Source organism: Passer domesticus, chromosome 35, assembly GCF_036417665.1.
Source record: "Passer domesticus isolate bPasDom1 chromosome 35, bPasDom1.hap1, whole genome shotgun sequence".
Taxonomy (NCBI): Eukaryota; Metazoa; Chordata; class Aves; order Passeriformes; family Passeridae; genus Passer; species Passer domesticus.
The window spans coordinates 485692-499531 of NC_087508.1; the positions used below are offsets into that span (position 1 = coordinate 485692).

The 13840-nt window shown below is 60.7% G+C and overlaps 1 protein-coding gene across 1 annotated transcript in view; it reads right to left on the minus strand.

Annotated features, from left to right (window-relative positions):
* The window catches only part of RYR1 (ryanodine receptor 1), an 82158-nt gene that overhangs the window by 67315 nt on the left and 1003 nt on the right, over positions 1–13840 (minus strand). Inside the window, 15 exon segments of the mRNA XM_064402145.1 lie at positions 261–382; positions 2528–2650; positions 2652–2693; positions 3216–3372; positions 5036–5067; positions 5069–5111; positions 5201–5294; positions 6106–6199; positions 7019–7066; positions 7068–7132; positions 7250–7298; positions 7300–7329; positions 7441–7515; positions 10150–10254; positions 11616–11735. Of these exon segments, the coding sequence (XP_064258215.1) occupies positions 261–382; positions 2528–2650; positions 2652–2693; positions 3216–3372; positions 5036–5067; positions 5069–5111; positions 5201–5294; positions 6106–6199; positions 7019–7066; positions 7068–7132; positions 7250–7298; positions 7300–7329; positions 7441–7515; positions 10150–10254; positions 11616–11735 (1199 nt within the window).

Here is a 13840-nt window from a genome sequence, read left to right on the forward strand (position 1 = left end):
GACACCCCCAGGAGGTTCTGATACCTCCAGGACCCCCCCAGACCCCCCCAGAGACCCCCAGGGACCCTCCCAGGACCCCCAGACCTGATGAAGGCCCTGAAGAGCCCCGTGGTGCTGAAGACCATCCCCAGGACCCCAGGACCCCCAGGAGATTCTGACATCCCCAGGACCCCCCGGGTGTTTCTGACACCCTCAGGAGGCTCTGACCCCCCCCAGGACCCCCCCAGAGACCCCCAGGGACCCCCTCAAGCCCCCCAGACCTGATGAAGGCCCCGTAGAGCCCCGTGGTGCTGAAGACCATGCGAGCCGCCTGCGACTCCTGGCGCTGCGAGCGGCTCAGGGTCAGCGCGTCGTCCATGTGCCCCTCCTGGTGCAGGATGGCCTGGGGGGCACAGCGGGGGTCACGGGGGACCCCCGAGACACAGAGACCCCCCATAACCCACAGAGGGACCCCCCCTGAACCCTACAGACTCCCCCAAACCACAGAGACCCTCCTGAACCCGCAGGGACACCCCCAAAACACAGAGACCCCCTCCTGAACCCAGAGGGACCCCCCTGAACCACAGGGAGCCCCCTAAACCCACAGAGACCCCCCCCTTAAACCCACAGGGACACCCCTGAACCACAGGGACCCCCCCAAACCCACAGGGATCCCCCTGAAACACAGAGAACCTCCCTGAACCACAGAGGGACCCCCCCCCCGAACCACGGGGAGCCCCCTAAACCCACAGAGACCCCCCCAAACCCACAGGGACATCTCTGAACCACAGAGACCCCCCCCCCGAAACCCCAGAGACTCCCCTTAACCACAGAGACCTTCCCTGAACCCTAGAGACACCCCAGAGACCCCCCCAAAACCCACAGGGACTCCCCTGAACCCACAGCAAACCCCTAAACCCCAGAGACCCCCCCTGAACCACAAAGACCCCTCCTGAACACAGAGGGACCCCCCTCAACCACAGGGAGCCCCCTAAACCCACAGAGACCCCCTTTGAACCACAGAGACCCCCACCAAGCCACAGAGACCCTCCTGAACCACAGAGACCCCCTGAACCCAGAGGGACCCCCCCATAACCCACAGAGACCCCCCCCGAACCCACATAAACCCCCCGAACCCACAGGGACTCCAAAAACTCTCAGACACCGCAAAAAATGTTGTAGAGACTCTCCAGAGGAATCCCAGTGCTGCTGAGAGTCCCAGAAACGCCTCAAAACCCCCCAAAACTCCCCCAAAGACCCCCCAGCAGGTTTTGAGGACCCCAAAAGACTCAAGGATCCTCCTAAACCCCAAACACCCCCCAAACATCCCCCAAAGACTCCCCGAAGACCCATCTTAGAGCTCTCAAAACCCCCTGAAACTCCCCAAAATTCCCCCCAAAGCCTCCTCAGAGCCCCCCCGGCAATTTTGGGGACCACAAAAGACCCCAAAGACCCTCCTAAACCCCAAAGACCCCAAACATCCCCCAAAGACCCCCCAAAGACCCATCTCAGACCTCTCAAAACCCCCAAAACCCCCCAAAACCCCCGAAACTCCCCCCAAAGCCCCCCCACTGCCACCCCAGCACATTTTGGGGACCCCAAAGATCCTCCCAAACCCTCAAAGACCCCAAACATCCCCAAAGACCCATCTTAGAGCTCTCAAAACCCCCAAAACCCCCCGAAACTCCCCAAACCCCCCCCAAACTCCCCCCAAACCTCCCAAACTCCCCCCAAAGCCCCCTCCGAGGCGCTTTTGGGCCCCCCCGGGGGTTTTGGGGTCCCACCTTCCTCTTGAGCAGCCCCAGGCGCAGCCTCCTCAGAGCCCCCCCAGTGATTTTGGGGACCCCAAAGATCCTCCTAAACCCCAAATACCCCCAAAGACACCCCAAACACCCATCTTAGAGCTCTCGAAACCCCCCAACCCCCCCCAAAAACTCCCCCCAAAGCCCCCTCCGAGGCGCTTTTGGGGTCCCCCGGGGGTTTTGGGGTCCCACCTTCCTCTTGAGCAGCCCCAGGCGCAGCCTCCTCAGAGCCCCCCCAGTGATTTTGGGGACCCCAAAGATCCTCCTAAACCCAAAGACCCCAAACATCCCCCAAAGACACCCCAAAGACCTCCCAAAGACCTCCCAAAGACCCATCTTAGTGCTCTCAAAACCCCCCAAAACTCCCCAAAACTCCCCCCAAAGCCTCCTCAGAGCCCCCCCTGGTGATTTTGGGGACCCCAAAAGACCCCAAACATCCCCCAAAGACCCTCCAAAGACCCATCTTAGTGCTCTCAGAACCCCCCAAAACCCCCCAAAACCCCCCGAAACTCCCCCCAAAGCCCCCCCACTGCCACCCCAGCACATTTTGGGGACCCCAAAGATCCTCCTAAACCCCAAAGACCCCCCCAAACACCCCCCAAAGACACCCCAAAGACCCCCAAAGACCCATCATAGTGCTCTCAAAACCCCCCGAAACTCCCCAAAACCCCCCAAAACCCCCAAAAACTCCCCCCAAAGCCCCCTCGAGGCGCTTTTGGGGCCCCCCGGGGGTTTTGGGGTCCCACCTTCCTCTTGAGCAGCCCCAGGCGCAGGGCCTTGGGGTCGGGCGCGGCGTAGGTGACCCAGAGGCCGCTGGCGCCGTGCTGCAGGAAGCACAGCGACTCGCCGTACTTGATCTCGGGGGGGCCCCATGCCCTCGATGTCCCTTTTGGGGGGGGTCTCCAGCTTCTCCTGCGGGGGCCGGGGGCACAGCGGGGTCAGGACAGGGACCAGGAAAGGGTTGGGGACATCCGGGTGACATTCCCAGGGACAGGGAGCAGAACAGGGTCAGGAGAGGGTTGGGGACATCCGGGGGACATTCCCAGGGACAGGGAGCAGGACAGGGTCAGCAGGGGAGCAGGAGAGGGTTGGGGACATCTGGGGACATTCCCAGGGTGACATCCCAGAGATGTTGGAAATATGGGAGCAGAAGGTGACCACATTCATGATGGGGACAGGGATGGGGACAGGGACCAGAACAGCTATGGGGACAGGGATGTGGACAGGGATGGGGACAGGACCAGGAGCAGGCTGGGGACAGGGATGGGGACAGGGATGGGGACAGGGACCAGGAGCAGGGTGGGGACAGGGCTGGGTGGGGACAGGGATGGGGACAGGGACCAGGAGCAGGTTGGGGACAGGGGTGGGGACAGGGATGGAGACAGGCTGGGGACAGGGCTGGGGACAGCAGGTGACATGAGGTGGCAGTCCCACCTTGGAGGCCCGGAAGCAGAAGGTGGCCACGCGCGTGTTGGCCGCGCTGGCCTCCACCATGGCCAGCCCGCTGGCCTCGGTCAGCGCCAGGTAGCGGCCCGTGGTGACGTGGCGCAGGCGGAAGGGCTGTCCCCAACGCAGGTGGCTCCCGCTCCAGCTGAGGGACACGGGGGACACCGCTGTCACCGGGGGGGCTGGGACACGGGGATGGGTCACGGGGACACAGGGATGGGTCATGGGGACACAGGGGGACACGGGGGACACGGGGGACATCACTGTCACCGGGGGGGGCTGGGACATGGGGATGGGTCACGGGGACACAGGGATGGGTCATGGGGACATGGGGGACACAGGGGACACGGGGGACACTGCTGTCACCGGGGGGGCTGGGACAGGGGATGGGTCACAGTGGACACAGGGATGGGTCATGGGGACATGGGGGGACACAGGGGACACGGGGGACACTGCTGTCACCGGGGGGGCTGGGACACGAGGATGGGTCACGGGGGACAAGGGGGACACAGGGGACACAGGGATGGGCCATGGGGACATGGGGATGGGCCATGGGGACACGGGATGAGTCACGGGGACACGGGGATGGGTCATGGGGACATGAGGTGACACAGGGGACACAGGGATGGGCCATAGGGACACAAGGATGGGTGATGGGGGACACAGGGAGACACAGGGATGGGCCATGGGGACACGGGGATGGGTCACAGGGACATGGGGTGACACAGAGGACACAGGGATGGGTCATGGGGACATGGGGGGACACAGGGGACACAGGGGATGAGGACACAAGGACGTGGGGGTGGCACAGGCTGGGTCACAGGGGACACAGGGGACACAGGGATGGGTTATGGGGACACAGGGGATGGAGACATGAGGGCATGGGGTGACACAGGGGACACAGGGATGGGTCATGGGGACATGAGGTGACACAGGGGACACAGGCTGAGGACATGCAGATGTGTCACAGGGGACATGGGGACACCAGGAGATGCTGACAGGTGACACCAGAACAGGACACAATGACACAGCAACACATCTTGGGGACATCCAGGACCCCAAACCCCCACTGGGGGCCCCACGGGGGGACCCCACAGAGTGTCCCCAGGGTGGTGACACCATCCCCGTGTCCCCCTGTGTCCCCATGTGTCACCTGTGTCCCCATGTGTCCATGTGTCCCCAGGTGTCCCCAGTATCCCCAGCTGCCCCCAGGTGTCCCCCCATGTCCCCCCAGTGTCCCCCAGCTGTCCCCTGTGTCCCCCTATGTCCCCCCAGCTGTCCCCAGTGTCCCCAGGTGTCCCCCTGTGTCCCCAGCTGTCCCCAGGTGTCACAGGTGTCCTCATGTCCCTCATGTCCCCAGTGTCCCCATGTCCCCATGTCCCCCCCCGTGTCCCAGCTGTCCCCATGTCCCCATGTCCCCAGGTGTCACAGCTGTCCCCAGTATCCCCAGGTGTCCCCAGCTGTCCCCATGTCCCCCCACGTGTCCCCATGTCCCCCCAGGTGACCCCATCTCCCCCCAGCTGTTCCCATGTGTCCCCTGTGTCCCCCGTGTGGCCCCCATGTCCCCAGTATCCCCAGTGTCCCCAGCTGTCCCCATGTCCCCAGTATCCCCAGTATCCCCAGTGTCCCCAGCTGTCCCCAGGTGTCCCCAGGTGTCCCCAGGTGTCCCCAGCTGTCCCCAGCTGTCCCCGGTGTCCCCAGGTGTCCCCAGCTGTCCCCAGTATCCCCAGCTGTCCCCAGCTGTCCCCAGTGTCCCCAGCTGCCCCCAGGTGTCCCCAGTGTCCCCAGATGTCCCCGTGTCCCCGTACCTGATGCGCAGGGGCTCCAGGCGCCACAGGGACCCGCGCGTGGCCGCACACGGCACCCCCCTCGTAGTTGACAACGCTGCTGGCAGGGGACAAGGGGGGGGTCACAGCCAGCCGGGGACCCCTCCCCAGCCCCAATTCGGGGGGACAGGTTGGGGACAGCCCCACCTGCGCTCCTCGCCCTGCTCGGGGGCCGTGGGCGTCAGGCACTCGTCCATGTGCCCGTGGAACAGGCGCAGCACGTGGCCGCCGGTGACAAATCCTGGGGGACATTTGGGGCAGGGGGTCAGGGGCGCTGGGGACACCCCAAGGACCCCCAAAGACCCCCCAAAGGACCCCCAAAAACCCCCCAAAGTCACCCCAGAGACCCAGCTCAGAGTTCTCAAAACCCCCCGAAACTCCCCAAAATTACCCCCAAAGTCTCCTCAGAGGCCCCCCCAGTGATTTTGGGGACCCCAAAAGACCCCAAAGATTCCCCAAAGTCCCATCTCAGAGCTCTCAAAACCCCCCGAAACTCCCCAAAATTCGCCCCAAAGCCTCCTCAGAGGGCCCCCCAGTGATTTTGGGGACCCCAAAGACCCTCCTAAACCCCAAAGAACCCCTGAAGACCCATCTTAGTGCTCTCAAAACCCACCAAAACTCCCCAAAATTCCCTCCAGAGCCTCCTCAGAGCCCTCCCGGTGATTTTGGGGACCGCAAAAGACCCCAAAGATCCTCCTAAACCCCAAAGACCCGCAAAGACACCCCAAAGACCCCCCCAAAGTCCCATCTCAGAGCTCTCTAAACCCCCCAAAACCCCCCGAAACTCCCCCCAAAGCCCCCCCCAGTGATTTTGGGGACCCTATAGATCCTCCTAAACCCCAAAGACCCCCAAATACCTCCCAAAGACCCATCTTAGAGCTCTCAAAACCCCCTGAAACTCCCCCCAAAGCCCCTCCACTGCCACCCCAGCACATTTTGGGGACCCCAACACACCCCAAATACCCCAAATACCCCAAAGACCCCCCCAAAGTCCCATCTCAGAGCTCTCCAAACCCCCCAAAACCCCCCCACCCGAATTCGGGGTGCCCCACCTTCCTCGGAGCCCGAGCAGATGGGGTTCATGTTCCACAGGGTCTGCATGAAGGACGCATCCACCTGCAGCTCCCCGGAGGCCGTGGAGAGGTGCTGGGACAGGGGGGGACACGCGTGGGACACGGGAGGGACACGCGTGGGACATGTGTCCCCAGGTGTCCCCAGGTGTCCCCCTCGTGTCCCCAGTCTCACCAGGTATCTCTCAGAGGACACGCTGACCAGGATCAGCTCAGGGCCTGGGGGATCCCCGTGTCCCCATGTCCCCCTATCCCCTCATGTCCCCAGCTGTCCCCATGTCCCCCATGTCCCCAGCTGTCCCCTCGTGTCCCAGGTGTCCCCAGGTGTCCCAGGTGTCCCCGGTGTCCCCAGTCTCACCAGGTATCTCTCCGAGGGACACGCTGACCAGGATCAGGTCAGGGCCTGGGGGGGATCCCCGTGTCCCCATGTCCCCGTGTCTCCCCCCATCCCCTCGTGTCCCCAGCTGTCCCCTCATGTCCCCAGGTGTCCCAGGTGTCCCCAGGTGTCCCCGGTGTCCCCAGTCTCACCAGGTATCTCTCTGAGGACACGCTGACCAGGATCAGGTCAGGGCCTGGGGGGATCCCCGTGTCCGCCATGTCCCCATGTCCCCTTGTGTCCCCGTGTCTCCCCCATGTCCCCTCGTGTCCCCAGCTGTCCCCACATGTCCCAGCTGTCCCCTCATGTCCCCAGGTGTCCCCAGGTGTCCCCGGTGTCCCCAGTCTCACCAGGTATCTCTCTGAGGACACGCTGACCAGGATCAGCTCAGGGTGTGTGGGGATCCCCGTGTCCCCATGTCCCCGTGTCTCCCCCCCATCCCCTCATGTCCCCAGCTGTCCCCTCGTGTCCCCAGGTGTCCCAGGTGTCCCAGGTGTCCCCCGGTGTCCCCAGTCTCACCAGGTATCTCTCCGAGGACACGCTGACCAGGATCAGGTCGTCTCCCACCCCGAACCTTCTCCCCCTCCGAGCGCTGCTTGGACGCCGGGTGCATCGTCCACCAGCACGCCTCACCTGGGGGCACACCCCCATCAGCGCCCCAAAAACCGCGGGGGGGACCCCAAAACACCCCAAAACCACCCAAAACCACACCCGGGGGGACCCCAGGAACCCTCGGGGTGCCCCCTTTACCTGCCGCGTCCTTCTGCAGCCCCACGTCGAAGGCCAGCTTGTCGGTGACCCGAGCGCGAGGTGGTCAGGCAGCTCAGGTACTGGGGGGACACGCGGTTATGGGGGGTCCCCAAAACCCCCCCGAGCCCCCCAAAACCCTGAGCGCCCCCCCAAACCCCCTGAGAGCCCCCTGAGAGCCCCCCCAGACTCACCATGCCGCTGTGGGAGTGTCGCAGCAGGATGGCGTGGCCGTAGAGCAGCGTTCGGTGTCCCCCACCCTGAGAGGACTTGGGGGGCACAGGGAGGTCAAGGAGGGCACCCCCAAAACCCCCCGAGGCCTCCTGGGACCCCCCAAAAAATCCTTGAACCCCCAAAAAATCCTCTGTGGGCTCCATGTTTCAGATACAGCTCCTTCTGCATTGCTGCCCCCTTGGTTTGGGATCCCCCCCTTGGTTTGGGGTCCCCCCATTTTGGGGTCTCCCCATTTTGGGGTCTCCCCGTGTTGGGGTCTCCCTGATTTGGGGTTCCCCCATTTTGAGGTCTCCCCCGTTTTGGGGTCTCCCCGTGTTGGGGTCTCCTGTGCATTGCACCCCCCTTGTTTTGGGGTGCACCGTGCCTTGGACCCCCCCTCATGTCGGGGTCCCCCTCATGGTGGGATCCCCCCCCAAATCGAGGACTCCCCTGATATGGGGGTCCCCAATTTCAGGGTCCCCACTCCCCATTGGGGTCACCCCATGCCAAGATCCCAAATTTCGGGGTCACCCCATCGAAACCCCCACAAATTTGGGGGGTCCCAGTTTTGGGGTCCCCTTAATATTGAGGGGCTCCCTTTTTGGGGGGCCCTTATTGAGGTTTCCCCCAAATTGGGATCCCAAATTTTGGGGTCACCCCATGTCTGGGTCCCCAATTTTTTAGGATCCCTGGTGGATTTGGGATCCCCCCCTTTCAGGGTCACCCCCAGTGGATTTGGATCCCAAATTTTGGAGTTCTCCCAAATTGGGATCCCAAATTTCGGGGTCACCCCACATCTGGCTCCCCAAATTTTTGGGATTTGGGATCCCCTTTTTTGGGGTCCCCCCTTTTTGGGGTCCCCCCTTTTTGGGGTCTCCCCATGCTCATGGGGGGGGATTTGGGATCCCCTTTTTGGGGTCCCCCTTTTCGGGGTCCCCCCTTTTTGGGATCCCCCTTTCTGGGGTCCCCCTTTTTGGGGTCCCCCTTTCTGGGATCCCCCTTTTTGGGGTCTCCCCTTTTTGGGATCCCCCTTTTTGGGATCCCCTTTTTGGGATCCCCCTTTCTGGGGTCCCCCTTTTTGGGGTCCCCCTTTCTGGGATCCCCCCTTTTTGGGGTCTCCCCTTTCTGTGGTCCCCCTTTTTGGGATCCCCTTTTTTGGGTCCCCCCTTTTTGGGGTCCCCCCCATGCTCCTCCCCCCCGCGCTCACACTTTGGGGTCCATGCGGAATTTGGGGGGCTGTGGATGGATGGGATGTGGGGAGGGGGCACACCCGGACCCCTGGGTCCATGCGGGATGGGCAGAGCCCCCCAAAATTTGGGGGGTGGGTGAGGAGGAGGATGAGGAGGAGGAAGAAGGGGGGCGTGATGAAGGTGAGGATGAGGATTTGGGGTCACCACACCGCAGTGGCACCTACCCACTTATCCAGATCGACCCCCTGGGTGGGCGGGGGGAGAGAAGAGGGGGGTCACGGGGGGGCTGCGACCCCCCAAAAACACCGGGGACCCCCCCCAAAAACCCCCCACCCCAAAAAGGACCCCAAAAACTGCTCAAGGAAAACCCGGAATTACCCCAAAAAACTGCTCAAGGGAAGCCCAGAATTACCCCAAAAACTGCCAGGGCTCTGCAGGATCCTAAACCCCCCAAAAACTGCTCTGAAACCCCAAAATGGACCCCCAAAAACTCCCCTGGGAACCCACAGGATCCTAAACCCCCCAAAAACTGCTCTGGGAACCCCCTGAAAAGGACCCCAAAAACTCCTCTGGGAACCCCACAGGATCCTAAACCCCCCCAAAACTCTTCTGGGAACCCCACAGGATCCTAAACCCCCCAAAAACTGCTCTGAACCCCCCCAAAAAGGACCCCAAAAACTCCTCCAGGAACCCTACAGGATCCTAAACCCCCCAAATGGACCCCAAAAACTCCTCTAGTGCCCCCCAAATCCCCTGTGGGACCCCAGACCCACCTCGAGGCCCCCCAAACCACCTGAAGTGCCCCCCAAATCCCCTCGAGGCCCCCCAGATCCCCTCTCGGGGCCGCCAGACCCACCTCTAGTGCCCCCCAAATCCCCCCGAGTGCCCCCCAAATCCCCTCGAGGCCCCCCAAATCCCCTCTTGGGGACCCCAGACCACCTCGAGTGCCCCCAAATCCCCTCTTAGGGACCCCAAATCCCCTTGGGTGCCCCCCCAAATCCCCTCTTAGGGACCCCAAACCACCTCTAGTGCCCCCCAAACCACCTCGAGTGCCCCCAAATCCCCTCGAGGTCCCCCCAAATCCCCTCTAAGGGACCCCAAATCCCTCGAGGCCCCCCAAATCCCCTCTTGGGGACCCCAGACCACCTCGAGTGCCCCCCAAATCCCCTCTTAGGCCCCCCAAATCCCCTCGAGGTCCCCCCAAATCCCCTCAAGTGCCCCCCAAATCCCCTCAAGTGCCCCCCAAACCACCTCGAGTGCCCCCCAAACCACCTCGAGGCCCCCCAAATCCCCTCTTAGGGACCCCCAAACCACCTCGAGTGCCCCCCAAACCACCTCGAGTGCCCCCCAAACCACCTCTAGTGCCCCCCAAATCCGCCCTTAGCCCCCCCAAATCCCCTTGGGGCCCCCAGACCCACCTCGAGTGCCCCCCAAATCCACCCTTAGGGACCCCAAATCCCCTCTTAGCCCCCCCATTCCCCTTGGGGCCCCCAGACCCACCTCGCTGCCGATCTCGGAGCTGTTGGCCAGCATCTCCTGCAGCGCCCGCACCGACAGCGACTGCTCAGCACGAAGCAGCACACGGCCAGGTCGGGGGGGGACATTCTGGGGACAAACGGGGGGTCAGGGGTCACGGGGGGCGTTCTGGGGGGTCAGGGGTCATGGGGACCCCTAAATGTGGGGGGTTGGGTTCTGTTTTAAGGGTTGGGGTAGGGGGTTGAAGTGTTTGAGGCCGTGGTTTGTGCTCAGATTTAGGTTGTTTGTTATTGGGTTTTAGTTATTAATTATATAATCTTAGCATTATTACTAATTACTGATACATAATAACTTATATATTTGATACAAATATATGTTATATAGATATGTTAATATGCCCATATTTATTATGAACATGTGTGGTACATAATATATGTAATATTCAAAATAAAAATATAAGCATGTGCTTATATATTTTATATAGATATATTAATATATTTGCATTTATTATGAACATGCATTGTGACTTCTAATATAAATTAATTATGAGGATATGTTGGTGTATTTAAATTTAATATAAATATGTACTACGTAATATGTATTATATTTAATGTAAAATAGGTATTAATATAAGCAAGTAATTTACATACATCTTATATACTTTATATATTTTATATCTTTTATACATTATATACAATGTATTATACAGTAGTATTATATACTTATATATCAATACTACAAATTTATCATTTTATGTCAAATACAGAAAACTTAATCACAAATTCTCAGCATCCAGAACTCCAACAAAATTCTAAAATTTGGTTGAAAATTTGGCTGTTCCTGCCCCTAAACCCTCCCTCAGCCCCCGCCAAAAAAACAGATTTGGGTTCCTCCAACATCCCTGGCCTTACCCCTGGATTCTGGGGGTCTCCCCGGATTTTGGGTCCCCCAAATGTGGGGAGGGGTCTCACCTGTGTTTCAGGTGGGGCTCCATGCTGTGCCAGCCCCTAAATCCTCCCTCAGGACCCCCCAAAACCCCCCAAAATGTCCCAAACTTGGGGTCTCTCAGGGTTCCCACAGCCTTCCCCGAATTCTGGGGGTTTCCCCGAATTTTGGGGGTCCCCCCAAATGTGGGGAGGGGTCTCACCTGTGTTTCAAGTGGGCTCCAGGGCTGTGCCAGCCCCTAAATCCTCCGTCAGACCCCCCAAAACCCCTCAAAACGCCCCAAACTTGGGGTCTCCCGGGGTCCCCACAGCCTTCCCCGATTTTTGGGGGTCTCCCCCGGATTTTGGGGGTCCCCCCGAATGTGGGGAGGGGTCCTCACCTGGGCGTTGGAGGTGGACTCTATGCTGTCCAGGCCCCATCAGCCTCCCCGAACCCCCCAAAACCCCCCAAACTTGGGGTCTCATGGGGTCCCCACCGCCTCTCCTGAATTTTGGGGGTCTCCCCGGATTTTGGGGGTCCCCCCCGAATGTGGGGAGGGGTCTCACCTGGGCGTTGGAGGTGGGCTCCAGCGAGCACAGGCGGTTCCCAAAGCCCTCGACCGAGAGGCAGAGCTTGAGCTGCTCCTTCAGCAGCGTCGTGGTGCACTGCAGGACCACCTCGTCATCCTGGGGAACAGGGGGGTTCAGCACCCCAAAATATCCCCAAAATATCCCCAAAATATCCCCAAAATCACTGCAGGACCACCTCGTCATCCTGGGGAACAGGGGGTTCAGCACCCCAAAATATCCCCAAAATATCCCCAAAATCACTGCAGGACCACCTCGTCATCCTGGGGAAAGGGGGGTTCAGCACCCCAAAATATCCCCAAAATATCCCCAAAATATCCCCAAAATATCCCCAAAATATCCCCAAATATCCCCAAAATATCCCCAAAATCACTGCAGGACCACCTCGTCATCCTGGGGAACATGGGGGGTTCAGCACCCCAAAATATCCCCAAATATCCCCAAAATATCCCCAAAATCACTGCAGGACCACCTCGTCATCCTGGGGAACAGGGGGGTTCAGCACCCCAAAATATCCCCCCAAAATATCCCAAAATATCCCCAAAATACCCCCAAAATCACTGCAGGACCACCTCGTCATCCTGGGGAAAGGGGGGGTTCAGCACCCCAAAATATCCCAAAATATCCCCAAAATACCCCCAAAATCACTGCAGGACCACCTCGTCATCCTGGGGGAAAGGGGGGGTTCAGCATCCCAAAATATCCCCAAAATGAAACCCCAAAATCACTGCAGGACCACCTCGTCATCCTGGGGAACAGGGGGGTTCAGCACCCCAAAATATCCCAAAATATCCCAAAATATCCCCAAAATCACTGCAGGACCACCTCGTCATCCTGGGGAAAAGGGGGGTTCAGCACCCCAAAATATCCCAAAATATCCCCAAAATAACCCCCAAAACCCCCCCGAAAATCCCCAAAATATCCCCCCAAAAAACCCAGGACCCCAAAATATCCCCCAGAACCACAAAATCAGGACCCCCTGGGTGCCCCCAAACCCTTTTTTGGGGGGTCAGGACCCCCTGGGTGCCCCCAAATTTTATGGGGGGGTCAGGACCCCCCTGGGTGCCCCCCAAATTTTTTGGGGGGGTCAGGACCCTCTGGGTGCCCCCAAACCCATTTCTGGGGGGGGTCAGGACCCTCTGGGTGCCCCCAAACCCATTTTTGGGGGGGGGGTCAGGACCCCCTGGGTGCCCCCCAAATTTTTTGGGGGGGGGGGTCAAGACCCCCTGGGTGCCCCTAAATTTTATGGGGAGGGGGTCGGGACCCCCTGGGGTGCCCCCAAATTTTATGGGGGGGGAGTCAGGACCCCCTGGGTGCCCCCCAAACCCATTTTTGGGGGGGGGTCAGGACCCCCCTCCCCCCCCCCAGGAGCTCGGCTGCCCCTCCCCCTCCCCCACCTGCTCCCGTCACTCGGGGCCCCCCCGAAATTGGGGGTGGGGGAGGGGCGGATTCCACCCGCGGGCCGGGGATGCCACGGGGGGGGGGAGGGGCGGCTCCGTGACTCAGTTTCCCCCTCCCCACAAAAATCCCCCCAAAATCTGCCGAGCTCAGCATTTCCCCCTCCCCCCACACCGAGGTCACCCCTTCGCCCCCTCCCCCCAAATTCCGCCCCCTCCCCCCGGTCTCATTTTGAGGCCAAACTGGGAGAAACTGGGACAGGGCAACTGGGACGCCCCTCCCCCCCCCCCGACCCCCCTGGGGGGGATCTGGTGTCGCCCCTCCCCCCCAGCAGCTGCTCCCCCTCCCCCCTCCCCTCCCCCCCCGTGTTGCTTTTTTGGGAGCCCGGGACAGGTGGGGGGAGGGGTGGGGTGACCCCCCCTTCCCAGGGCTCCTCCCAGTTCATCCCAGTTCATCCCAGTATCCCCAGTTTCACTCCCCAGTTCACCCCAGTATCCCCAGTTTCATTCCCCAGTTCATCCCAGTTCATCCCAGTATCCCCAGTCCCCCTCCAAGTTCATCCCAGTATCTCCCAGTTTGCCCAGTTTCCTCTCCCAGTTTCCTCTCCCAGTTTCCTCTCCCAGTTTCTCCTCCCAGTTCCCCCAGTTTCCTCTCCCAGTTCATCCCAGTTTCCTCTCCCAGTCCCCCACAGTTTCTCCTCCCAGTATCTCCCAGTTTCCCTTCCCAATTCCCCCAGTATCCCCAGTTCTGCTCCCTCAGATCCCCCCAGTTTCCTCTCCCAGTACTCCCAGTATCCCCTCCCAGTA